At 38.3% G+C, this 27,954-nt stretch overlaps 1 protein-coding gene across 4 annotated transcripts in view; it reads right to left on the bottom strand.

Moving 5' to 3' along the window:
- Positions 1-27,954, bottom strand: part of SULF1 (sulfatase 1) — a 122,328-nt gene that overhangs the window by 56,702 nt on the left and 37,672 nt on the right. For 3 of the 4 annotated variants that reach the window (XM_026843187.1, XM_026843189.1, XM_026843190.1), the window contains exons 4-6: positions 8,942-9,001; positions 8,385-8,619; positions 2,543-2,782 (exon numbers count right to left, since the gene is read on the bottom strand). In XM_026843187.1, coding sequence (XP_026698988.1) covers positions 2,543-2,782; positions 8,385-8,556 — 412 coding nt within the window. In that variant the 5' untranslated portion in view covers positions 8,557-8,619; positions 8,942-9,001. Of the gene's footprint in view, positions 1-2,542; positions 2,783-8,384; positions 8,620-8,941; positions 9,002-9,477; positions 9,587-27,954 lie in introns of those variants that run through there. The other variant, XM_026843188.1, reaches the window with a different exon arrangement.

Genomic DNA, 27,954 nt, shown 5'->3' with positions numbered 1-27,954 from the left:
TAGTTAAGGCTGTGGCAAGTTTAGACAATGGATGCTTCATAGATGTTGGAAACTATTTGGAGAAAAAAAAAGTAAGGACATTATATAAAAAATCCTCCACTCTTTTATTTCCACCAGTTTATATAGTAATTTGATGCTATGCAAAAAGTGAGAGCTAAATCCTCATCATTTGAAACAGAGAACCAGTTTGGAGGTATTGCACATTGCCTCATCTGCACTTGAGCTCTCTGGACCAATACCTTTTCAGGACTGTTGCAAAACTGTGAGTGGCATTGGGTCACTCACTTATCTTCCCCTCCCTTTGTTTCTCATTGAAGAGGATACTGATTTCTTCTCAAAACATGTAGAAATGCACAGGGTAAATACCCACAGCATCTGCAATATCAGCACAGAGTCACAACTAGTCTGTGTCATGTAGCCACACTCTCTTCCCAGTTCCCTCTTTCTCACTCTCAGTTATTCTTGACTCCCAGGTATTCCTGAGTGATTATGAATTTACTAAACTTTCTATCTAGGAAGTGTAGATCATTAGTTGGTTAGGGGACTTTTGATTACTTTAATGAGGCAACACTGTCCTTTAAAAATGTGTTCTAAGATCTATTGTTAATTAAACTGCTACTGGAAAAAATAATTATGGGGTAATTAGAATGTAGGCTCATCTTACAAAGAGTAAATGGATAAATTCTTTGGGGGCATTTTATTACAGGTTCAAATAATGTACCTTGGTCAGAACTGGAGTTTTATACAAGTATTTTCATTTGTTTCCATTTCCATTTTCTCCTTCTTGCCCCTTGCTAAAATTCACCTACCGCTGACAGTTTTAGGACTGATGTTCTATCTGCCTGCCTTTAGAAAGGGATTTTTTTCCTTTTCCTTTTCTTTTGACCCCTTTTTCCTTTCCATTTAACAGGGCCAAGTCTGTATTTAGTAGACATCTCTGCATGCCTTCATAATACAAGACAGTGAAGAAGAAATACCCAAAGCAGAGTGTTTACCCCCAGAAGGGCAGAGAGGGCTAGTGACAGAGCTATCCATTTTATGCATGAGGCATTTAGTTGTGCAAATATTAGATGACAAGTCAATAAGCTGCTAAATTTTTTAAGAGCAGGAAAGCCAGGTCCCACATGAAGCAACCATAGATCAAGTAGAAAGGATTTCTGAGACATAAGCCACAAGACAAAGCTTATATTTTAGGGAAAATTCAGCACCTTTTCTAGCAGTGATTGTCAATTCTCTCTCCCCTCTTTTTCTCCTCCAAAGTCTTGATTCTGACCCTTACTCAGGTTTAGCAGCACTGTACTCACATGGCAACTTCACTGAAACCAGCTTAATAGAGACTGAAGTACTATTCAGCGCATGTGTCAGAGCCAAGACCAGGTCCAAAGAAGTTAAATATTTGTCTGCTTTTGCTTTTTATACAGGATGCAGAAGGTCTCCAGAACTACAGATGCAGAGAGACAGAAGAAAAAAGAGCGAGCTGTCTGTGAAGAAAAGATGGCAAACAGGCAGATAAATTTGAGGCAATTGATGTAGCAGCATTAGGAGAATTAGGACTAGCAGACAGCATGGAGACATTTGCCTGCTATAGGTTTTGAAAGCCATCCGTTCTTGTGCCTAAGCCACCGATAGAGACAAATTTCTTTGCTGTCAACTGCATTGTAAAGAACGCAGTTGGCACCAAGATCTGTGCCTCGTTGGTCCTGTAAAGAGGAGTCTTTGTAGTCGAACAACTCTTCTGGACAAATTACACTCTGATGACCTCACACAACTCCTGTACCCTGTGAAAGGGAAGTCGGGCTGGAGCCTAATGTGTCTACAGATTGAATCTTAGGGGATAGGTGATGCAGAAATGAATCAGGTTTTACATCAAGCTGAAGCACGGACGAGAGGAATAAGAAGAGTTCTTTGTAGACAGGAAAGGGATCTCCTGACTACGGAAAACCACCAGGAATTTACAAGAAAACGATCAAATCTTACTGGTGCACAGCAAAACAATCCGTCTTAAAGGCATGTTTCTATTCCTTTTCAGAAAATGCAAATGAAATATCTCCCCATGGCAAAGTTTAAATTATACCATTCACCTTGTTTCACTCCCATGACAGGCACTTTGCTCCTGTGAGGTCTTTGGCACCAGTCCCCAGCCTGGCCCTGACATCTTCTTCCATAACTGTTAGCAGCTGTCCACAAGCAGGCCATAATACTGACCATAATCACGTCTGGAACAGCCAGTTCAGACCCACAATGCCACTAAAATGCACCTCTTTCGCACTAGGTGTAACTAACCAACATCTTATTTCCCACCCGGGACATCCAAATGTGAAAATATGCTGCTTCATTACAAGTGAGTTTCTTTACATGGTCGTTAGCTGTGGATCTGGACCAGCAGGCAGTACTACCCTCCCTCTCCATAAGACTAAACCTCTGCTGTGTAAACCCAATTTGGGACAACAGTTGCTTCATTTTAGGCAGTGACTTGAGACCCATTGCTGAATACCTGTCATCTTTACTTTAAACAAGGAACTGCTGTTGATTTGTCTCTTACCTGTTCTATAGCCAGTGTTATTGAGATACACGGCGAAGGTACGTGGCTCATGAGTAGCCTGCCATGAGGGAGAAGAGCAGTTTTCGTTGTTGGTGTATATGTTGTGGTTGTGCACATACTTCCCAGTTAACATGGAGGAACGCGATGGGCAGCACATTGGGGTGGTTACAAAGGCATTGATAAAAGAGGCTCCTCCATTCTCCATAATCCTTCTGGTTTTATTCATCACTTGCAAGGACCCTGAAATAAGAGGTACTGATCATCACTGTGCTGCAAATATTACTTAGAATATATTGCCTGCTATTATGTTATTAAAGGTAAAGTATCAGTGATGAGCTTGCCTTTGGACATCAGTCTGTTCTACTCTGTAGCTTAGGTAATGTTAGGAGAAAAGGTAAGATTTTTATTATATAACCAAAAATATTTTTCAGGACTTCAGAAGAACTGAGTTTTTTCTCAGACTTTCAGGAAGTTAACACACAGACTAATCTAGAAGTACAATGTTAAACTTTAGAACTGTATCAAATTTATAGGTCAATATTTCTTCAAACACAACTGTAGGAAAAGAGTATGTTACACAGACTGCATCATTAGTCAATGTGCCAGTAAAATATGTAAAATGCTGAGATTACCAATGAATCTGTTACATTTCTTTCATTTTTATCAGCTAAGATCAGAGAGAGAGATTTATCAGAGAGAGAGAAAGAGGGAGGAAGAGAGAGGAAGGAAGCAGAGGAGGGAGTGAGAGATGGGAGAGGAAAGAGAGAGAGTTTAGTAAAAATTTTTCTAGAAGAAATTTTCTGTGGACATAGTATCAACATGTTTGGCACCGATAAAAAAGCACTGTGCTTAACATCAGCTTTTGGGGATAAAACTGTATGCAAAAAAATATTGGCAAATTTCAGCACCTTTCTCAAGAAATTACATTGATCCAGTTTAAAGAACAATATGTTTTTTGCATCCTTCAAAACATCTTCATGAACAAGGTGAGACAGACAGGGATTGCAGATTTCTGATTGTAGAGAGACCGAGAAGCTCCTGATAAGTCTGTCAGTATTTGCTGACAGCTGTCAAACTTTGCTCTTTCTGTTACGTGACAGAACAGAGATTGAGTGGTGAGGGTGAACTGTGGATATGTCAGTATGTGCCCAGAAAACAGGGTTCTGAATTGTAGAACTTGCAGAGTAGTGGTGGTAAAAAGAGGTTTCTGAAATTCCAAATTCTTTTAAGTTGGTTTTACAATTAATTTTGCACAGTAGACAGTTGCAATTTTAAATCCATTGATTCCACTGATACGATGTTTTACCTGGTGTTTTTTACTGGGTCACTTGGAAATAAAATAAAAACAGTTTTAAAAGAATGGAAGATATGGCTGTAAAACCACAAAACTGCTACGGAGGCTCAACTTTAGGTGTAAGCTCTGTTTTGCTTTTTGGGCTAAAGAGTGAGTGCTGAATATGAAATCTTTTGCATCAAAATTATTTTGTTAAAAAAAGGAAGAGGCAGTTAGTTTTTCATCATTTTCTTGTGCAGTGCCAATGTCTGTGTCTTTAAGGATACATTTAATACCCTGCATATAAGTCACCATCATTTTGGCCTCTCCTTTTCTAAATGCAGAGCATCTGCGTTCATGCTTTCCTAAACTTCATACAGACAAACCCCATGTGTTTAGAGATATAGAGAAGTAGGAGAGTAACTGAGAGGTCCCTGAACACAAAAGGTCTCCATTTGTATGAGTGGGAGTATGTCACTGAGTTTTTGAGTAAAAGTCAAATGAGAGATCATCCTTGTTCTACATGCCTTTATCTTGGAATCTAGGCTGAAATTTTCTTTTTAGTTTTTGTCTTGTTTCGTTTTGGTTTTGCCATAGCTCTCCTGTTTTTGAAGTGTCACAGTTTATTACTGAGAGCTCAGCTGTAAAGTGCTTTGAGGTCCTCAGATAGAAAGCTCTCTGTTCAGGTACACTAATGCACTGTAACAGCAGCAGAGCTGATGTGCACTTTCATGCCTCTTTACATTATAAATGAATAGCTGTTAGAGCACTTCCTCATTCCTCTGCTTGGTCAGCCCTCTGCTCTTGCAAACCTGCTGTTTATGAGTAAGTTTTTCCTCCAGGTATGCACTTACTGACATTGATAATAGATTTAGCCCCTCTGGAAATTCTGGAATAGACACTTCAAAGCAGGTGAGACTTCCTCATTTGGAAAACAAAATGTAAGTAGGAGATAAAACTTGCTGATATAAGTTATAATCCTTTGCTGTCTGTGGCTCTTCTCACAGCTTGTGCTCTTTACCATCTGGCCTACAGTCTTCAGGGCACACGTACTCAGGCGCTGTCTGACAGCAGGACACTCACTCTTTACGTGACCCTCAGGAGCACCTGAGGGGAAACCAGATAACCAGGAACAGCCACTTTGGACAAAGAAGTTAGCAAGCTTTTTCAGGCAAGAAATTCAGTGTCACTTCTCAGTCTATTCTCATATATCAAGAAATATGTTTAGTAACCAAGGTTTCATAGCAAGCCTTAAAGTCGCTATGCATTTTCATCCAGGTGTATCACAGGTGGGCATCTCTACAAAGGGATAGCTGGAGCCACCTTGTCTTTATGAGTTGTACGCAAGGCCCCAGGAAGGTGATGGACTTTCTCAGATCTCAGCACATATCCACATGTTTTCAGCTCATGTTTTTTAGTGCTTTATTTCTAGTGAAGATGGAAAACAAACCAGGAAAATTATGTCTGATGTGATGTATCCAGATGATGCTGTAATCTCTTCACCCAGTGCTTTACTCAGTGGAGGGTTTATATGGATTTCACTGGGTAATGCATTAGGCTGTAAACAAGGGTACAGAAAAAAAGACTTGTCTCAAATGGATTTTTCCCTTTTTTTTAATCTTTTCCCACTTCTCTGACATCTCAAAGTCCTCTGAGTTAGAAGCACTGGAACTACCAACATATTCATTAGACTCCTTTATGACATTAGGCAAGATATTAGTTACAGTGAGGATTATAAGAGTGATTTCAGGGGGTCATGGTTTGAGTTATCAATGTGTGCAAACGATAGAGAATCTGGAGGATGGGGAAAGAGACTAAAGAGTGAGCAAAAACCCACCTGTACTCATGCCCAAACAGAGCACAGACTTGACCCCAGTGAGAGCTGGGACTACTGCCCTGAAGAGCAGCAGTATGTTGGCTCCAGGGGGGCAGTAGTTCTGGGCAGTTGTGGGTTCTGGGAGCTGGTCCTTTCCTTTGAGCAAGATGCCCATTTACCTCAGTGTTGGGCAGTTATTTCTCTACCCTCAGGATCTTGATGGGGGAAAGAAAGTGCACAGAAGCACAGTTTAACCAGTCATTCCCCAGGTTCTGGGCCCAAGTATTTGCTGAGTTTCTTCAACAGCTGTGGGCCAGGCTGCTTCACACATCTTAAGTTGCCATCCACCAGCTGATCTGTGATATTTTTCCTCTGTGACACATTCCTCCCAGCATAGATAGGAACTGACTGGAGCTGTGGAGCAATTTGTGGGTTTTATCTGATAAGTTGAATGAGACAGCAGCTCTGCTGAACTTCTTTGCATTCAGAATGCAAAACTCAGGAGGATGGTGCAGATTGATAGGAAGATGTGCATGTTCCTATGTTTTGAGCACTAACTAAATGCAAGCTCCCTGCCTCTTGAAAGTTTTACTTTGGATAACTCCCCTGTATATCATTTGCACTTAGGCAGCTGAGTATTTTGGTTCAATGCTTATACATGCTCTGGAGACAGATCCTTCTTGATGGAAGTCTATAATGTACCTTATATGCTTTTATGTTAAAGCAGCTTTTTAAAAAAGCTTTTAGAAATATTCATGCTGGGGATACAATAACAAATAATCCATATTGAGAGACTTTCAGTCTTGCGATTTTTGGATAGCAATGCCTAAGTTTTATTCTGTTTGTGGCAGAAAGTGTTACTTCCCATTGACCTTTGGGAAACTTTTCTCAGGAATCACTGAAGGGCAAGGGGATAATTCACACATGGAAAACAGTATGGCTTTACTTTACAAATAAGCAGAATGATTTATTAACAGAAGTGCAAATAATACAGTACAGTAAGTCTTAGGGCTGAATCCTGTTTCCTGTGAAGTGATCTATGAAATGGGGAAACCTGTGTCTTCATTTAATGCATTGGGAATGCGCACACATCCAGGCTATTCCTCAGCTGACTGCTAATAGGAGCCAGAGTGCCCTGCAAACATCCAGAGCAGCTTTCAAAGAGAGGAGCTCCATAATATGAACTAAGTGGCTTGCCACATCCTTCCTCCTCTTTCACCACTTGCAAACCCTCTCATAAGACTGAAGACAGCAAGTCGGTAACGTTGTTCAGAGACACATGTCTGCTGACCTATCTTCCCCAGTGCCCTGGAGAAAGCAGGCTCTTTTGGACCATAGAAAAGGAAGATATGACTTGACACTTTTAATGAAATTTTCAGAATGACTCTATTAAGAAGAAATTCATTCCTATTGTAATAGTTGTATTTTAGGCCAAAAATAGAACAGGGAACAGCCATTCATTATGCAGCATGGCTAAACAGAGCAAACATTTGAAAGAGTGAGAAATAAAAAAGATAAGATGTGCTCAGATCTAAAGTCCTGGTCTTGGAGCTCTGCTCCATAAAAGCACTAACTCTCAGTCATTAAATATAGTTTATTAATTATGTTCTTGTAACCCTGAAGGACTGTGTAAATTGTTATTGCATTGTGACAAACACAAAAATGCTATCAACAAAAGAATTGCTTTCAGATCTAGACCACTTCTTGTCTACAATTTTCTGACTTAAAAGTATGTGATTTTAGAACAAATGTACTATATTTATAAGTTTTCTGGAATGAAGCATTTTGATTTTTCAATGTCATATGGCATTTTGTTTAGATATTCACTATACTTTTATTAAAAACATGTCTTTCATTAAAAAACACTAAGAATGCAAGATTTCATTTCAAATTGATTTGCCAATTTTTCACCTTTTTGATCCTACCTTCCACCCCCAAAACTAAAATATTTGCTTGGGGGTAACCTAAAATGATCCTCTTTCTCTCCTTGATTTTTCACTTTGGGCAGTGAACCAAAAAATCAGTTATATGCATAACTACCATTAATATCTTTCTAACTTACTTAATGGAAAACATTCAAAGGCCTCCTGGAACATCATCCAAGTGTTTTAACTTTTTCCACCCTAAGAAAAATATGTGAAAATCACTTCTGGCTGGTATGTCCAGGTTGTACTCAGATATTTAGTATACTTGTGAAAACAAAACTACCCTATTTTTATACATATAGCACAGTTTTAAAGCAGATGGATTTTAAACAATTTAATAATCCATAGAAATATTAGGCTTATGTTCTGAAACCAGACCAGTTTGTCTGTGTGCACAAACATGTCAGATGACATACATGCATGTGACAAATATGTGGAGAATATAGATAATCACTCATACAGAACTGAGGGAAAGGTTAACCTCATAAGGCTCAAATTTTTAAGTTCTGCAGAAAGTCACAAATTGAAAAAGGGCTTTTGATGCAAGTTTTTTACCTGTATGTCCTTGAATATATCATTAAATCTTTTTATGGTGGTGATTAAAGCCTTCCATGGCAGATTTTGATAAGCATATATTTCCTAAAGTCTGTAATTAAATGTGATGAATGCAATTAAATAATATTTGTTAAATCATTTTCCAAACTTGTCCCGCATTCTGATATTGTTCCAGGATCAGTACCTTCTCTGAATTTAAAGTACTTTCTGCTTGGCAAAAATTACTGAAAGACATGTGATGAAATGAAATAGCAAACAACAATTATTTCTCACCTAGTTCCACATCTTGATCATCTGTGAGTACAAGGATGATATTTGGTCTGATATTTTTTCGCTCCTGCTGCACACGTCCTCTGAACCTCGGGGACTTGATGGTGGAACAGTGACCTGTTAGCAATTCAGTACTGAGCACTGCCAAGATGAGTGCAAACCAAGAAGACTTCATAGTAGTTCCAGTATTTCAATGGAAAGACTGATCCAGAAGTGCCTGAGCTCTAGTTTTCAAGACCTGTAGGGAGGAAAAGAAATTCTGTTCAAGCAATAAATAAACTTCCAGTTACACAGTGAAAGGATGACACTTAGGGAAGTCAAGCCTGACACATACCATTTAACATGATTACAAGCCATATTGTTGAATAAGAGCTTTATTCTGTCATTTTCTAAGAATAAACTCGGTCATTCTGCAACTATGCTTTCTCAAATAATTTTTGCTTGAAGTCATGCCACTGCCTTCATTTTGTATAGGCATGACTTCTGGTATACTCCTCACAGTGCTGCTTCTCCTACACCCCACGCTTCTTTTTATGCAGCTTGTTCCTTACATTCAGTACCTGGGCGCAGCAAAAAATTGCCGGGATGCAGACGTTTTCAGAACATCTGTAGGAGGAGCCCTGTAAGAAGAAGAAAGCAGAAGGCTTGTCAGCCAAAGACCTCAGTACTGTGGCTGTGCTTCAAAGTCTCCAGAACTGTTCATTACAGCTTCTTTCTCTGTCCTGAAAGAAGAGTAGAAAAATTTTGCATTTCCCCCAGCTCCCCTACTTAATTTAATGCCATACCTACGCAGTGGTTATCTGGCACTTTGGCTGCTAGAGATAAAGGACATATATCTCATGTCATCAAAGGCAGGTGCTTTTCCAGCATTTATAGTCAGTCTGAGATTCTGAGTATAAGAGTTAATTCCAGCGTATGGCACCTGGCATGTGATAAAGCTATTTTAGGTTAACTCACCTGCATGAGCCGCTAAACCCTTGCAAAGCAGAGGGGAGAGCATGGCTGTCATTTACAATCTGCATTGGATCACTACATGAAAAGTCATCTTCCCATCGACAAGAAAGCTCATATTAAGTGACAGTCCAGATGATCTTACCCAGCATTGTGAAACAGCGTAACTGTCCCTCAATCAATCAACGATGGACCTGAGTGCCTCATCCATAATGCACAGTACCTCTGGCACAGCCTTGTCCTTGATACTCCAGACTCAGCTCAGTACGTTATCAGAACCCTTCTCCGTGCCTGTCAGTCAGCCTTGCTTTTGTAAGACCTGATGCAAGCACAGAGGCTTGGCTTTGCTGCAGCAGATTTAAACCTGTGACTGAAAATGACTGATTGGCCCGAGGAGGAATGGGTAACCACTTACACTTTAACATTTTTGGCATTACTGACTGAAGCTCTGAAAATTTGTCCTGTTACACAAGGGAAGGGAGAGATTATTCCGATGGCAAAAAGGAAAGGGACGGGAAAGAAACTGCAGAGTCGTGCCTACTCCCTCCAGGGTATTGACCTGTCACATACATCCCTTCTGTTTTTATTTTGGGACTATGGATAAAGCAAGGCGGCATTGGTCAATAAACCCCCCCCACAAAACCATCCAAGCCCAAGAGCATTCAAGAGGTCTGCCCAAGGGGAAGCCTATATGGGTACTGGGGTGCACAGTATATAATTAGACTGGAGCATAATTCACAAGATGGTCTGTGCACCCACACCTGGGACTTCATATTGAGACATGCAACATTAACTACAAACAGATTAAAAAGCAGAAATAATTTAATGAGAGCAAAACAGAAGACAAAAAGGGCCCCATCACTCACCTAGAAATGCATTAATAGGAAGGTGCTCTAAAATTCAGAGGAAGAAGCCATAGGAGAGGGAGGGGATGGGACTTGGTGCTGGACTGCTAGAAAAAGGATCTTGTTCTTGTTTTCACATACACCTTTTATTTTAAGCTTCACAAGCTAAACAGTTTCATGCTCCTCACTCTGGCAGGCTGTAATTACACCAGAAGAGTGTGAACGTCTTTAAAAGGAAAATCCAAGTGTCTGTTGCAGAGAAATCTTGTCTTTCATTGTCTCTGCACCAGCAAACAATCCAGCCTCCAACTAACATTAGAACACTGAAAAGCCAATACAGGGGATCGGCATTTAACGTTAAACGCCATTTTGGTGATTACACAACATTCAGATAAGTAGACAAGAAGTCTGTAATTAGTCTGGACTTACTTTTAAAAATAGTTCAATTTCTATGTATTTGTTCTAAGTCGCATAAAAGCCTGACAAAAGCCCGAAGACCAGGGTTACCAGAGAAGTCACCCTTCTTACAGACACCAGACACCACATGGTCTTGATGCAAAAGCAGAAATACAATTTCTCTAAATGTCTGATCTTTAAATAGCACAACTTTGACTCACCTCACAAAGCACAAAAGGCTACATGAAGTGAGACTCAGTGTTTAGTTTCTTACCTCAGTTGTACCATACAGCAAACTTTTTCAGACAATGTTGACCCAGAAAGTGCAGTCATCCTGACTGCACTGAGCAAACATTGGCACCAACGTGTTTGAATAATCCCCCACAGTACGAAAATGCAAGCTCCTGACAATTACACCTCAGTGCTAATAAAATTTACACTAATCCAAATGAACATTAACAAGTATTTTTGATTTCATCCTCTCTGGGACATATTGGTTAGTTTTAAAAAATTCTTTTGATTTAGCAAGTTAAGGCCACCTTAGGCAAGTTTTTTTCTAGGAAAAAGAGCATAAAGCATTTCTTTTCCAACTCTATTTTTTACCCTTGATGGATAAAGGAAAATATCAGGACCAATCTACACACATAAAATTATTTATCCAAGTTTCATTGAATGGCTCTTGCACAAGAACACCGTAATACCACCTTTTGTGGCTCATAACTATTTCAGTTTTGCATATGACAAATCTTTATTAAAAGCTGATCTTTGACAACTTGTCCTTTTACAGCCTGTGTCTCAGTCTTAGAAGGAAAAGAAGTAAGGAAAACTGTCAAAATAGACTTGATAGGGAAGACAAGGCTGCAGTGTTTGCATTGGATACTGGCTGGTAGTCTACAAATGACCCTACAGACACTGTAATTTGTATTGAGAAATAGATGAAAATAGGAGAAATCCTAAAAGGGACCTTTTCAAATTCACTTGGGGAAATAAATTTTTGTGCAATGTTCAGAAATCAAGACAATACTATAAAATGCTTCTATCTAGCCAAGTAAACGAGTGCTTATGATAACTTCTGTATACTCTATTTGGGAAATTTAAATTATATTTTTGCTGTAGAACTTACCTATGACAACTGAAATGTAGTCAGTAAATAAATGAAACCAGAAAAAAACAAAGAAACTATTTTTCCTTATCTGGATCTATTTTTTTTTCAGTCATTCTCTCTTTTTTTTTTTTTTTTTTCCCACAAGAGCACAAATTCATAAGTTTGTACTCAGCCTTCATGGGATAAAATCTGAAAACTTGTCTCTTTAGTTGGTTCTATGCTGCTAGTATTATAACAGGCAGTTCAAGGACTCGTTGGCATGGAGAATTAATTACCCGTGAAACTTGAATTACACTGGCAGGGCACTGCAAAGAAGGGCTATAGTGCCACTTCATGTGATGTGGCATAAAAACTAGGAGGACTTTATTTGTAGGTCTCACATGAGAATATCTTTCAGTAACTAGGAAAAAAAGCAAAAAGTAGAACAGTATCTTGTGAAACTATCCATATATTTTATATTAATTTTGGCCAAGAAATATTTAAGATTTTTCAGTGCATTGGCTGAAATTGCTTAATTTGGGACACAACAAAAGACACAGCCAGTTTTTAAAGAAGAGCATTATCCCTTTAAAAATCTACTTTATTTTCATGTCCACATTTTTCGTTATGTTCACTTAAAGTGCTGGTTTGTGTTTGGCCAATAAAAATCTGTCCTGAATCATGCACTTTGTAAATGAAACAGGGCACAATATCTACAAGTATGCTCCATTGTAAGCTCTAAAGATGTGTAGACTTCTACATATTTACTATTCTACATATGTGTCTTCCACATATCCTTGCATAGGGAACCTGGCTTATTTGAAGAGTTTTCTTTCTTGTTTGTAAATCTGAAATCAAATGTGAGGATAAACACTAGACATATGTCCATCCCCAATACCATGGGCTATGCATTGTCCCAGATCAGTAATTCATAATGAAGTGATAACAAAGGGCAAAAAACTTTGTCTTCTCTGCACCAAAGTGTTGGTGTTTTCTTTCAAGCATAAGCAGTGATGACAGCACATCATCCGAAGTCATAGGTCAAGGCCTGCTTTCTAGCAGCCTTTCCTTAGAAATAGAAATGGATTAACTCTCACTAATAAAGGAAACAGCAGTAGTAATAATAATAAGAGTAATAATGCTAGTAATAATGTGGACTGTTATTGTGGAGCTTGAGAATTAGAATTCCGGTTTCTGCTCCCCTGATATTAGTAAAAAATGTGCCCAGTGAATTAACAAGGTAAAGCACCACAGGCATCCTAAATCAAGAAAGTCCTAATGCAATAGCAATATTGTGGTTAAATATTTTGTTGGTCATTACTATCCAGTATCCTACTGATTATTTCTCTGTACTTACATTTCCTTGCCTCCAAAAATTGACATAGTTGTATATAATTAAGCTATAGTCCACAAACAAACATTTTGTTACTTAGGACATTTTTGAGATTTGATGACAAGTGCTAGGAACTTGCAAAAAATATATAAAAAGCACGGAAAAGAAGCAGAAGGCCTTGTCATTGCAAGTGATAAGTTGCCTCATTTCCTTTATGCAAAAAACCATCTTGGATGATTTCTTCTTACAAGTTTATCTGATAAACAAATGGATAAAACCTCTCAAAAAAGCAAAATCTCAGATATCAATCACCAGAAGAAAATGAGCTTTCCTTCCTCACACCAAAGCAGAGGAGCATTATCTTGCTATGTATTTTACCTATGATTTGCTGACTTAACTGTTTCAGCTTGATGTTGTTTTTTACAGGAATATGACTCCGGTGTTCTCTGTTTCCTTAAAATCAGATTCTCCATATAAGAAATGTGAAAAGGCAAAGGACAACAAGAAGAATTCTCATCATTCATAAAAAGCAGAGTAAGGATTCTGCTATTGACAGCATTTTGTAATTTGCAGTATGACCTTGGAGGTTGGTCATATTGGTGGGCACCTGGTCAGCAGCATTTCAAAAACCTGCCAGTCTGCCTATAGTGCCAGAAATCTCTGTCATTCATTGGCATCATGTTAACTGGAGGTGGGTTCACCCACTAGTGCCCCTGCAAAGGTCAGATTTAGTGGTTTATGTGTAACATTTTCAGTTCTTTGTTTTAAAGTGAAATATGTCCACCTAGCAATGCTGCTGTACTAAAAAACATTTTGCATACATGGAAACTCCAGGGTGAAAGGGAGTGAAAGGGATTTTCTCAGCAACACGCATACGGTTTCTGTGAATCTTTGATGTTTATGTCAAAGGGTGTTTAGACCTCTTAAAGCCTCACATAGTCTAAGCTATGAATCATAACAGGTGTGTGGTTAGATACCCAATAAAATTAGTAATTTCATGAAGATTGTGCAGACGGATTTAAGTTAAATAATAAAAGGTCAGGGAGGCGAGATGTTCATCTGCACCAAAGCAACCTAGTGGTTCAGAAGTCTTAAATCTCTCCTTAAATCACATTGTCTTGATGACTAGAGGGTTATAACACCCTACAACAATGACTCTCAATTTCACTAACACAGTGAAGCACTTAAGTGGAAGAAGCAGTTGATGGATGACTGTTTTAAGTGTAGTAATGTTAATGCTCCCCTCACATTTTACACTTCTATCTTGTATTTAAAAGTCAAACACTGCAATCTCAGACTACCAGGCATGACTGCCTAAATCTGTGGGTCAGTTTCCTGTGGGAATATCAAGACTGCAGCCATGGGAAACACATTTACAGTACAGCAGAAGTGAGGAGAAAGCAAGACCTACCATCTCTTCTTAAAGGTTAATCCCCTAATCTTAGTTGTAAAGTATAGGATTTACAGTGAACACAAAGAATGTAGTTCCTATCTGGGTCTAATCTAATCATTACCTACTGGATTTCCAACACACTTTATTAATCAATCAGTTATCTGCTCACCTTCCAAATGTAATCTGTGTATTATAATGATGTATCATCAGTGCCTCAGGCTAGATTAATTTAAAGTAACTATAATTTCAAGTAATTGCAGGCAGGGAGAATCATAACCTTATATTACATTTTTACATTGTAATTTTGCAAACAGTTACAGACAGGAAAGGAAAAAGCCTGCAGTGACTTGAAAGTATAATGCACACTTGCTAAGCCACTTTTATAACTTTGTACAGGTTAAAGGATATTCTTAGTAGGTAAAAGTTTCCAGCACTTCATATGTCAGAGTAAAACAACAAACTCAATAACATTTTAAAAATACGTAACTGTAGAAGAAATGATCTGTCTCTGAAAATAAAAAAAAAAAAGTCTTTGATTTTAATGCTGTTAACATAGTTGAAAAAAACATTAAAGAAGATTAAAAATAATATTTTTATATTAACTTCAAATCTGTGAAAGTTTTAAAAGAAAATTCCAGCATATTTTTCAGTAAAAAGAGTGCCTACTGATAAGCTATAAACTTCTGATAATATACAGTTACTTAAATTTATTTCTCACCATCTGATTTACTTTGTTTTAGAATTTCATATTTCAACACAGCCAAGAAGTGCACTTGTCATACAAAGGAGCCTGGTATAATTGAGCCAGATGACGTGCCCCACAAGTAAAATCAGCCATTCATGAAAGCTGGTCACCAGAGGCCATTTCAAACAATGCACATTTCAAAGTAATCTAAAGTAATCCCTTTTCTCTACTGATTTGGTTTCCAGGCAGTCTTAAGCACATGTGTGCAGCAAACAGGAGGCTTATTAAAACCTGATGTTATATTGGAAGTTATAATGCCATTGCCTTGTGATTGAATTCCGTGTCTGTTAGTCTTCAAAGAGAGAGAAAAAAATCAATTAAATTTATATGCTTATTAAACATGAGTGTCATGATATGTGCAGTTTATTAGCACTTGCTAAATAATTAAGACTGAGAAAGATAATTAGATGTGCACTAGGCTCCAAACAGGCTTCTGATATCAGATTTTTTTTATCTTTAAAGAAAGTGGTTTTCCAGCTACCAGGTGAAATAATTGCTAAAAGACTTCAAGTGTTTTTCAAATATAAAGAGTAAACTCTGTGTATGAAGGAATTTCAGGCAATTTTAAAATTCCATTTTAAAACCACATATCTTTGCTGTATCCCTGCTCACTTCAGCAGTGTGAGGCATTATGAAAACATACTGTACAATAACACACTGACGATTCAGCGATCCAGTAAGTAGCCTTGAGTTGTGAGATCGTATCACAGAGGTGGACAACAGTGACACAGTTTGCACATTTCTTTAAGTTCCTATTTAAGTCCACCAGCTTCAGAAACTGTGAAAGATCATAGCTTTTCATGTTTCCTTTAGATAGAGAACTCTTCCAGTTTAAAAAGCTTCCTTCCTATATACGTTTATTCCCCCTCAATGGTCTGCAACTCTCTTTGAAAGAGGGATTTTTGATTTTTTTATTTGATAAATTGTTTTCCTAAATAAATGGACATGATTAACTGGAATATGAATACAGCATCTTTAGCACAGAATATCTGTGGATCTACATATATAGGAGAAGACAGAGAACATGTCCCTTTCCTCATGGTAATGTACACACCTCCATTATCACAGGGAGAGGTTAAGGTACGTTGTGCCATCATGTAGGTTGGTGGTCTTGGGTGGAAGCTGAGCCTAATGCACAGCTGTTATCTGTGACTGCATGGGGGAAGCAACAGGAGCTCATAGGGACCAGAGGAGTCTACGTAAGGGCTGAAGCATAAGAAATTGACAGTATGAATCTATGTAAGCATATGTATGCAAACAGCTAGAGCGCCTGTCCTCCTAGGAGAGGATCTCAGATGTACCTGTAGCTATAACACAGAAGGGAGGACTTCTCACAAACACCACAGGAATTTAGATAGGTGCCATCCCCTGGCTAACCAGGAGAGTCAGGCAGTTCCTGTAAATGCTTTTGAAAAACTTACGCTTACAATTTACAGTGCAGAAAGTGAACTTATTCACAGCATCAGTACTTTGTACGCTTACACGCATGGTGAGTGTGCTTACATGAATGTAGATTCACTACAGACTGCCTATGGTGTCTGTTGACTTTCACTTCCAGATCTGAAGACCAAGCCTAATAAACTGGGTTTTGGGTTTGGGTTTGGTTTTTGGGGTTTTTTTTTTGAGTAATCTCATTATACTAAAATAAGTTTTGCTCTCAATACATTCAAACTGAATTTAATAGGACTACTAAAATAGACTAAATGGATCAAGTCCTAAGTACCATTTTGAAGACATGATCTTATTTACCTGGTTGCTTCTCTTTGTCAAACAGCTTTTCCATTCCTGGCACAGTATAAATTTCACCTTCGCTGATATACATGTAAAAGCTCCTTGACAGATCCACAAATGTGTTTTTAAGCAAGTTCCTCCCTGACAAACCTGTACTATAGAGAAACCAGCCTACTAATAATAGTATACAGTCAGACCAAGAAAACAGTGTTACAAAAAACAGATGCTTCATATCCTTTTCCATAAAAACTAGTCAGCGAGGAAGTTGCAGTGACTTGAGGCACTGCTGAGAAGCACATCACCCCTGCTATCTATCTTTTAATCACCTTTGTAATCAGGAGGCCCCTGGTGTTCCCCACGCTGCGTTCCCTGGGGGGGCACAATGTACTGCCTCAGCCCAGGAACGCAAGGCACTTGTGTCTGCTACCACAGTAATCCATCCCGTCCCCTTGTCTCCCATCACCTTGCTGTCCTACAGTCCCCACTCTAGCACACACCTGCATACGCCTAGGGGGAATTCCCAGAGTGACCTGTAGCTGACCCACAATGGGGAAACTCAGAAAGTCATCTCTACATGGCCATGTCCTACCAGGTGAAAAAGTTTTACATGGAAATGGCAGCAAATATGAACAAGGAATACGACTGATGGATTTTACTGCCAAATCAGGTGTCTAACTCCTTAGTTAGTTAGACCCCGATACATGCGTACTGCTATACAAAATAAATATGTTTGCTGGATTCAACAGGACTGCTCAGCTCCTTCAAAAAGCCTCCTGAAGGTTCTTCAGTACATCCCTGGTGCAATGATGCTTTAAGATCTTTGCTGAATATTTGACAAAAAGCCAACCACCAGTGGCACATGAGGAAAGTCCAAAATGTATGAAGAATCTGGATACTGAATTTCATCTGAAAATTAGTATTCCTAACAAAAAATCCTGAAATTAGCTGCACTTGCCTGTTCAAGGACAGAATACACCATATACAGCTTATCTGTCCAAGGAATACCAATTCCCTCAGACTGAAATCTGGAAATCTGTTCTCAAAGAAGTGTTTGAAAATAATCTTCTGTCTGAGATCTAAGAGACTCAAGGAGAATTGTTGAAACTATTTTGTGAATAACTTTACCTCAGAAAACATTTTTTGAAAGGGTAGCACATACAAATGTGCCTTCATTTTTCAAGTGAAAATGCCTTCAGAAAGACTTTCCTCATCTTTCAAGAGCACATACAGGTACTTTCAATTTCACAGATCTGGCTTCTGTATATGAGAGAGCAGTTTTAAAGCATGGAAGCAAAGCTGAATACATTCAAGCACATATTTTTATTTCCAATGCACTTATTTAGCAAAGCTCCTATTTAGCAATGAAGAGACATGACTTGATATAATATTTATAAATTATATAAATATATATCTTACATCTTTACAAATAGTTAACTGTAAACTTGATCATAACCCAAGACTGTACTAAGATACCTGACACAGCACATATTAAATTATTTTCTCTAGCAGTGATGGAGCAGACAGCCCACTTTATGTCCTAGCACCTGACTGCTATGCACAGAGATGGAAGGCAGAAGTGGAAATTGGTAATCATTAGGAAGAAGCTTCTGAATAATACAGAATGGATCATGAATGGGAAGACCAGGATACATTGGAAATTACTCACAGATAACAGAGAAGAGATAGAAAGTTAAAGGACAGAACTGTAGTGCTTTTCTTCATTTTGTGCAGATAGGAATTTGAAAGGCATCTCAGTTTACAGTGACTATTGTGGGGAAACCATCAATGCTTGCTTTACTGGATGTTTTTTTCCTAAATGTAGATGAGATGTTCTTATATGAAAGGTGTCTCATAAACTGCATCAATGACCCAATTCAGGAATGCTTAGACCAACATATAGAGAATCCACGTCTTTATCCTTAGCAGGCTCAGCTGTGAGGTCAGACCAGGCTGCTCAGGGTTTTACCAAGTCAGACTTTGAAAACCCCAAGGATAGACACTACCGAAATTCTCTGGGGCCCTGTTCCACTGCTTGACTGTCCTGAGGGTGCAACCTGTTTTTCTTTATATCCAGTCTGAAACTCTTTTGTTTTAATTTACGTCCACTGGCTCTTGTCCTCCTGTCATGCATGACTGTCAAGAATGGGGCTCCATCTTCTCAGTGACCTTCCAGTAAACACTGGGGGGCTGCTGTTAGATCGAACTGTCCCTGCTCCATGCTGAACAATCCAGCTCCCACATCCTCCTTACACAGGGCAAAAGCTCCAAACCCCAACCATCTTGATGGCCGTCTGCTGAACTCATCCCAGTTTGCTGAAGTCTTTCCCGTATTTGGGACCCAGAGCTGTTAGATGCTAACAAGTGCTGAGTCAAATACATTTTGATATTTGTTTTGAGGTACTGTTCTTGTTTAAAGAGGGAGAAGTGAGCTGAACTAAGTGAAACAAAAATTTCACAGTGTTCCACTTGTAAAGTGAATGAATCAGTGAAGATTTTCAAATTTGGATTGACTGAAAACACAGTTTTTCTATTTCTGATTATTTCTGATTTTTTTTGTATTATTCTGAGGGCCAGAAATCAATACTGCCATTAAAAAAGCTGGTTTTGCTATAGTTACAGGCTGACCAAAGTCCTTTTAACTGGGGGGAAGTCTTCCAATTATTTCAATGGTCATTGCTTCAGCAGAAATAAAAACTGATTTAGACATCATTTGGGGATATTTTTGTTAATAAAACTGAGTGATTAAAACAGTCAGGATTTGGAAAAGAAGTGCAACTTTATATATGAGAAAAGAGAGATTTGAAATCCCTTCTGTCCCAGGCCCCATGTAAATGTAAAGAGCACAGCTGGAATGAAACAAATGATCTGACTGGTTTCTGATGAGCTGGGTGGTGTAAACGTTTCACACTAACCACACTGCACACTCATAATATAGGAGCTAATTCATCTGCCATGAATACATTCCTGTGTATGCTGTCCTTTAAAATAAACAAGCAAAAACGAGTAATTTATCAGGAGTTAAATGAATATTTTTCCAGAGGGACCCCTTCTGTCCCACATGGCTGATTTTAAAGTCTAAATGCAGGCAGTTTAAATGCTACATCCTCTGTCTCACTATATGAAACAGTTATTGCTTTAAAATATGGAATTTCAAATTTTTAGCACTGTCAACAAGTTCCAATTGTTCCTGAAAATGTCATTCAGGCTGCTTATTAGTTTCTTAGAAGACTGCAAAACTCTAAACACAGAGCTGCAGACGGTGAATAACAATAATTTTCCAAAGCCTCTATTTACAATGGCATTGTGTTTGCAAAATGTCTTTGTTTCTAGAATTAACTTAAGAATTTTAATGGAAGATTTATACTATAAAAAACTAGTTTTATAGAAAAAGTATTTTGGAAAAAAAAAAAAAAAAAAAAGCTAATCACAGCCAGACCTGCATGTTTTAAATTTAATTATTTTTATTTCTTAATATCTTAAAATCTATAACCCCCCCAAATATTCTTGAAGATATCATTATGGTCTATCAACATCACAATGATGAAAGTATTTCCCAGAGTTTTTCTGTAATAGGAATGAAGTCACTAACTTGCATTTGTCCACAGAATCTTCTCCATTGTAAGGGTTACTTGTGTAGGCAGCTCTGATCATAAACTTTTGGTAATAGATACTCTTTGAGACTGAGGGTCACAGGTTTGTTAGTCTAAGAAACCAGCCTCCAGATAATTCCCCTCCAAAATGAGAGGTGCTTTTCATGCCTTACAGTGATGAGCAAATGTCTTTTGGACAGAAGATTCTGAAAAAATCAACAAGGAGGTTCATGGCATAATCTTCCCCTGCTTTTTGCCCAAACATTTTCCTTTATGGCAGAAGAACTCAACACTGAACAATAACATAGAAAAACTTACAGACTGAAAATATTCTGTTATTCATGTGTACTGTCCTGGTGCATATCTGGAAACTGTAACTTGTGCTTAAAGAAAAGCACGAACACTGTTTGGGAAAAAAATCTAACTGTGGCAGTTGTGTTACACAGAGAGGCAGTGCAAAAGACTTCCAAGCTACATAAAGGATAATACCCTGAAAACACAACATTTTCCTCTCTCTGTTCTTTTATTCAATTTTGTAACAGACTTTTAAAAAATTCCTAACTGTCCTTAGTATCTCCTTTAAAAGCAGAGTGGTTTCAGGCAGATGATATGCCCTAAATCCCCTGCCTAGACCTGCAGGATGGGGATCACAGCACCCATCTAGCACACAGCATAATCCACTGCTGAGTTACCTGCTCAGGTTACCCCACCTTCTTGTTTTTCCATTTTACTGAAAGCTCTAGAAACTTATCTCTTCCCTAGCTGGTAAAGTATCTTCAAATTATAGACATGTTAAAATTTGAACAAAAATATACCAAACATTTCAGGGTATAAAAAGAGAGAAAGGATCTGAAATGAAAAATGCATTATGCTAAAGTATCAAATGGCACTGGATTATGTTTCCATTATCTTCTACATTTAAAACTCTGTTGACCCCTGGTCAGAGGCATTTATCTTAACACTGCAACTATTTGTAAAACTCTTACAGGTTTATTTGCATGATTTTCTCTTTATTACAATATTGAGTTACATATTCAGCTTTTCATGGACTTGAGCTGGGAAAGAGATACAGTGCAATGTCTGAGCACTGGCATGTGTTTCCTATGTTTGCTAATGTAATTTTTATGTATCGGCAAATGAAATCCTCCTGTGTTTCAAGGAACACCTACAACCACAATCTCAGGGCACAGCACGGGCCCTGCGGGCCGCGGCCGGGAGCGGCCGGGCAGGGTCTGGCAGCTTGTCCTGTCACACCGCCCAGCCAGGAGCGGAGCACCGGGGCGTGGGGCACGGGGGCAGCCCCAGCTCCCCCTGGGGACCGGCACAGCCCCACGCTGGGCTGCGACACGGCCCATGGGTGGGCCCAGCTCAGCAGGGCCCGTGGGCCTGTGCCATGGGCAGGGAGGCGAAGGCCCCAGGGGGTGGGCAGGGAAAAGCAGGGCCAGCGGTGCCTCATGACCATGACACACATGGGCAGCGACAGCATCAGTTGTAAATGACTGAAAAGCTGTCTATCCGGCTGAATGAGTATTAAAACCCATTATCTATAACTGCAGAAAAGTTGCCCTAAAAGTTGCAATGCACAAATACATTTCACCAGGACATTGTTGAGGAAAAATCTACAGAATTGGCTATTCTGTGGGGAAGGGTGTGAACAACAACAGACAAATAAAAATTGTGATACAATAGAATAGAGCATGTCATCACCTTTACCAGTATGATCAAAAGGGGGTTACTTATAAATTATCCTATCTTCAATGGTTTAACATTCGGTTCAGCAGCCTATACAAAATATAAATCAACCGTTAACAGCCAAATGATACAGGTTTTAGCTTACAGGTGAGGACACAGTGGGAAGGCAATTTTAGGAAGCAAATAACCATAACCGAATAGCAAAGAGCTTTTGCTAATACGTTTTCTTTTCAGCGTGAAATTGCTTAAAACCAAGGCAGCTGATTGACTAGTGTGAATTATATGTATCTCCTAGACAGTGTGACGAATGTCACAAGTTATCATCTAATACCTGCCTAAGGCTTATGGCTGAAAAACTACTCCTTATGCCATATGTTATGGAAATATCCTGTTGAATAAGACTTCTGGAAAAATTTTTAATGTGTCATTCTCTTTTTGTAAGCTGTATGTTGGATATAATAACACTTCCAGCATTTTTTTTAATGTTTTCTTACATAATGTCTTTCATCTAAGTTACTTGATGAGTGTGCAAAGAATTAGATAATTAGTTGTCACTGATATCACTGAAATAGCACTGAAACTAAACCAGAGAAGGATCAGCTTGACTACTCTGAGTCCAGGCTAAGCTTTCTGCTTACTCCCAGACTTGTGGCACAGATGGAAAACCTTAACTTTTCAACCTGAAAATAAATATCAATACAATTTCATGCTGTGGAAAGAAGAACCAAAAACATTGGAAGGCTTTTGTTTTCCTTGCAGTGTGAAATGAAAAAATCTGAATTCTTGAAAGCTAAACTGTCATCCTCTGGCCAGCTCGACCTTTAATGAAAGACATAGTGCAGATCATACATCCTTACAATATTAAATGACAGGTTTTAAGTACAAGGCCTCCCTTAATACTTGATGATATTACTACTGAGGATGTTATGCCAGAACAACTTTCCAAAGCCAACACCATTCTGTAATTTATTATGGATGATGACATGTCAAGTTAGACTGGACTGTGAGCTTGGATCCTTAATGATCATCCAGGTATGCTTCCTTGAAGATGTATTGCTGACTTGCTTCCATTCATCAACTTTGCATTTGAGCTGTCTTACACTTAATTAATCTTTTTACTTGTAAACTGATCACAAGCTATTCACATGCTACTCAGAAATTATTAAGAGAAATAATAAGCCAACAGTGTCAAATTTGGATCAATGTTCAAAATAAAATCACAGTTTCCTGTACTGCTCTATACTGTAGGAATATATGACAGACTATTTCTTCCGTAATGTGTGTTACATTAGGAACTAGGTAAGGGAACTGGATAAGATTTACTGGAATTTACTTATTTACTAATATAAAATTTTCAGGTGGATTCATATTACAGTCTTCATCTGTGTTACAGTTCTCTGCCATATACAAATATGCAACTGCAGACATTCTACATTAAAATGCTCTTCTCTGCCACGCCTTTCTCTCTCTTTGAAGACAGCGGGCATTTAAATTGCCTAATCTGCAGGGCTTTAGACTTCAGTAATGACAATACCAGTGGGGACTAAAATATGACATATTACTTGCTGCTGTATCATGGACTATCATGGCAGATGCACCATCTGCTAACTGGGCATGCCATCCTTTGCAGTAAGAGCAGCATGTCTTGAAGAACTGTAAATTAGCACCGTTGTGCCAGTAGATGAACCATGGTTTATCCTGATACTTTGTTCACAGGTTCCTAGACTCCATACTCTCATAGAAAAAAAGTCTTCACTTGTGCCTCAAGGAATAGCACTTGTTGGCATTTGAACAGTAGTCACCATCTGTTGATGTTTTGGTTCATTACTGGTACAGACACAGGTAAGATAGATGTTCTGTTCTATCCACCATTACTAGAACTGGTTTTGAATCTAACAATATCAACTGACATCTGAGCCTAATTTTTGCTCAGACACCTTTCCCCTGACCTAGCAGCATGAAAGGCTCTTAAATTAATTGTCAGCCTAGAGGCAGAGTTCCTTACCAGAAAGAAAGACATATTATAGATGAGAGGAACCAGGAATTACTGTTCTAGTGAAAATGTTTGTTAAGTATCATTTTCCCAAGTCTTTTCCATACATGTAACTCACTGAAAGTTCAGTAAAAGGAAACTTTTTTTATGGTCTAGTAATCAAAATTTTCTCTACTTCCACAGCCAGCTATTACTGCTCTTGTCAGCTGTACTGACAATGATGTATCCCACTTTGGGAATTATTCTGTATCTTGCAATAGTAAGTGGTTACAATTAACTTATTATTCTTATTAACTGGCCTTCTAGGAAAGGATGTTGACAGTTGAAAATGGGATAAGGCCATTAATAAGCATGCAGACTTCTTTATTTACAAGTGTTTCCTGAATTCCACATTTTTTCTCTGATGCCTACTGGTTATATATTCAGTGAATATTTCCTGCCCTTTCCCTTCATCCAAGAAAATTAATGTAAACACATCAAAACTGTTGTGTATAAGGAATTAACAAGTGATGACCCTGTAGAGGGTCTCTCAGTCTATGAATACTACTAATAAGGTAATAAATATGTTTCCTCAATGTGTAATTGCTTACTGTTCATTTCAGCAGGTTTTTCTTTACTTAATCATAAGCAAAATAACCCATGTAAATCACAGAATAGTCCAGTTCTTTGATAATTCACTTTCTTTGTGTTAGCCCTTTGATATTTAACCTCCCATTTCAGTCAGCTTTACAAGGATGTTTTCCAGAGAAACAGTATGTCTCATTTGATGCAATATTAATCAGTTGAAGAGAACACGTATGTTACTAGGTTGGCACTAAGTGTACGCATATGAAAGCAGGCCCAGTCATGGGCTACAATGAGTTCCTTCTGCAACAGACCAAGAGCCCTTCATCTTTATTGACCTAGGGAGCAGGTCAGATATGATGGCTGCTATAACAAAGACATTTCTTGAATACAAAAATGTCTTTGCAGTCACACCAGCTAATCAGTCTGAAAATCTCAATTTTATTTGGCTTTAAAATACTTCAAGATAACAGCACAATACGGCTGACATGCTAGAAGAAAGGCTAATACTTAATCTTCTCCAAGCCATGACAGACACGCAAATTAACATCTGACTGGAGATAGTAAGCCTTTTGGCGAACTCTAAGTATCTTTTCACCTACTAAATAAAGCAACAACTAAACAACTAACTCCAGAAGAAAGTAACTTCACCAGGTAAATAAAACACTTGCATCTCAAAAAAAAAAAAACAACAAAACCAACAAACCACCAAAAAACAGTCTTTGCAGTAAGCAATGGGCTATGTTGTCCCTGTTTTGCTCTGCAACCTTTTATTTTTTTATCCAGCTTGTGAAAGAGTAAGCAAGCTGCATGCTAACTATAGCACATTTACTCGTTATTCCCTACAATCAAGCAGATTATGGTGAAATATGTGCAAGAGGATGCTGAAATATAGTAATTTAGGATCCACTTGGATTCAGGTAAAGGGTAGAAACTTTCATGTAGATCACAACAGAAGAAGGATAATACTTTCATTTTTCCTGTACTGTAGCACCTTACCCAGCCTGACCTGAAGAATAAAACTTCTGAGGCCACCATAATAAAAAATTAATACCTTTAGAAGTATGTATGTGTTACATTGGAGGTAAAATCATAATACTAACATTTAAATTTTTTATATGACAATGTCAAAAGATGGAAAACCTAACATAATGAATACTCTTTTTAACAGCAGAATAAGTTCTTATATGTGGCAAATATTATAGGGATCTTAGTTTCTATCCTGCTTCATGGGATGAAAAGGAGCGTTTAACTGCTTGGCTCCTGCTGTTTTTGAATGAAAATCCAATGCTTCATTAATATTTATCCCTTTTTCTCCTAACCATACTATACATGCTCTCTTTCAGAGTTTCAGGAAAACCAGCAATTATCACATCAAAGGTCATCAGTCCACTAGGGAAACTTCAATCCTTAACTGGTGGAGAATTGCTGAAGCTTTTGCAAACATCTCAGATCAGGCAAGCAAGTGTTTTCCCTCCTCCCTTCCCTCCTGTGACTCTTGTTGGTTTTATTTAATCAGCTTAGAAGAACTGCTTAGTTCTTCTGTGATGCCATACACTGTCCTAGACATCAAAAAGATTTTTATACTGCTGTATATTTATACAGAGGGAATAAAAGAATAACAATGATTTAACCATGCTGCACAATAGGTCCAGTCTGAAATAGTCTGATAGACTCTGCCTAAATATCCCAGAAGATATTTTTGTTAAGCTCCATTCTGAAGTTATTGACAACACTCTCACCTACTTCAATAGCAGCAGTAGCATTAAAGAAAGAAGGCTATCCGTGCAGATGAAAATGACAGAGACGTTCAAGTTACTGAACAGCAGAAATCAGGGGAACCACTGAAGAAGAGAGACTCTACTCCTGCCAACAGCAAGCATTAAATAAAAAAGGTATGAGTCAAACACCCAAGACAAATCAAGAAGCTTTTCAAAATAATGATAATTTTATAATTAATAAACGCTGTGTTTACATTAGTGTTACTTATCTTTTGGCTTCATAGACTTGATGGTTGTGCATTTTGCAAGTTTTTTTGGCAATCCTGTCAGATTTTTTTTTTCTTCCAAATGAGAGATAAGTTTTCCTAAAATCATACAATGCCAAAAATGAGATGTCTGATAAAGCAGAGAGAGTTGGCAATGCTAAAAATATGTTCTCTTCAGGGCTGAGGAAGGCAGAGTTCTGATGACACGCAATGGGAAGGGCACCACACTCATATGTGTTTCCAGCCTCACCGGAGAGTGGATGACCAAACATCATTAATTCTGAGTATTACTTTTTTGGGGTCTTGTACCTTTGCAGAATGAATTGATTTAGGCATGTAGGAATCTTGATGTTAATCAAAACATGACTTCAGTGTCATGTAGCCTGCTAGCTTGGGCAGGTTACCTCCACTAAAACAATGTATCATTTCAGTGCTTTAAAAAATCATTAAAATAAATCAACAAATTTGGCAGAACTGTTAGGGAATACTGCTGCACTTTGTCTGAAGTATCATTTCTTTCTGACTGCTGTTTCTGGCTCTGATCCTTTGCACAACTCCTGTGGCCAAATCTCATTAAATAAGACTTTTTCCTACTTTATGTGTGAAGCTGTGCAGGGAATTTATCTTCACAATATTGTAGAGCAAAACTGAGTAATTTTATCCAATTTACTGATTTAATGTAATTAGTTAATTGATTTAATTAAATAATGCTCCCCAGTGTCTCCTTTAAAGATAGAGAGTAGGAGAGAACACTCCTATATACTGAGCCAAGCCAGCTACATGTTTCTGAAGCACAGTTTTCATTTTAATAGAATTGCAAGTTTGTAATTCTATGTTTCTCTTCTTGACAATAAACTAATCTCACCTCTGTAAGGGTGAGGACCCATCTAAGGCATCACAGAACCATAGGAAGCTGAAATTTCAGTCTTTTCCATCTCTGTGGCCCTCCTTATCAAGACATGAGCTGGCATGTTCCTCCTGTACGAGAGACTTCCCTCACCATGCACTACCACATAGTAAAGATCGTGTTCTTGTACACATTTTGATAGGGCAGAAAGAGAGAAGAGGGAGACAGGCAGAAGAGTTGTTTCTTCTCCCAGACAACAGAAAGACCTGCTGTCTTCTTACTGTCTGCTGGCAAGGTGTGAAACATTGGTATTGCTACTAGAGATTTGCATCACATAATTGCCTTAAGTTCCTTGGACATCCTGCTAATGCAGGGCCTCCTATACAGTTAATTTGCTTATGGTAAATACAGTAATGTGTTTT

This window comes from Athene cunicularia (genome assembly GCF_003259725.1).
Source record: "Athene cunicularia isolate RWA chromosome 2 unlocalized genomic scaffold, athCun1 chr2_part1, whole genome shotgun sequence".
In the NCBI taxonomy this organism is placed as follows: Eukaryota; Metazoa; Chordata; class Aves; order Strigiformes; family Strigidae; genus Athene; species Athene cunicularia.
This window is presented reverse-complemented; position numbering and strand designations above follow the sequence as displayed.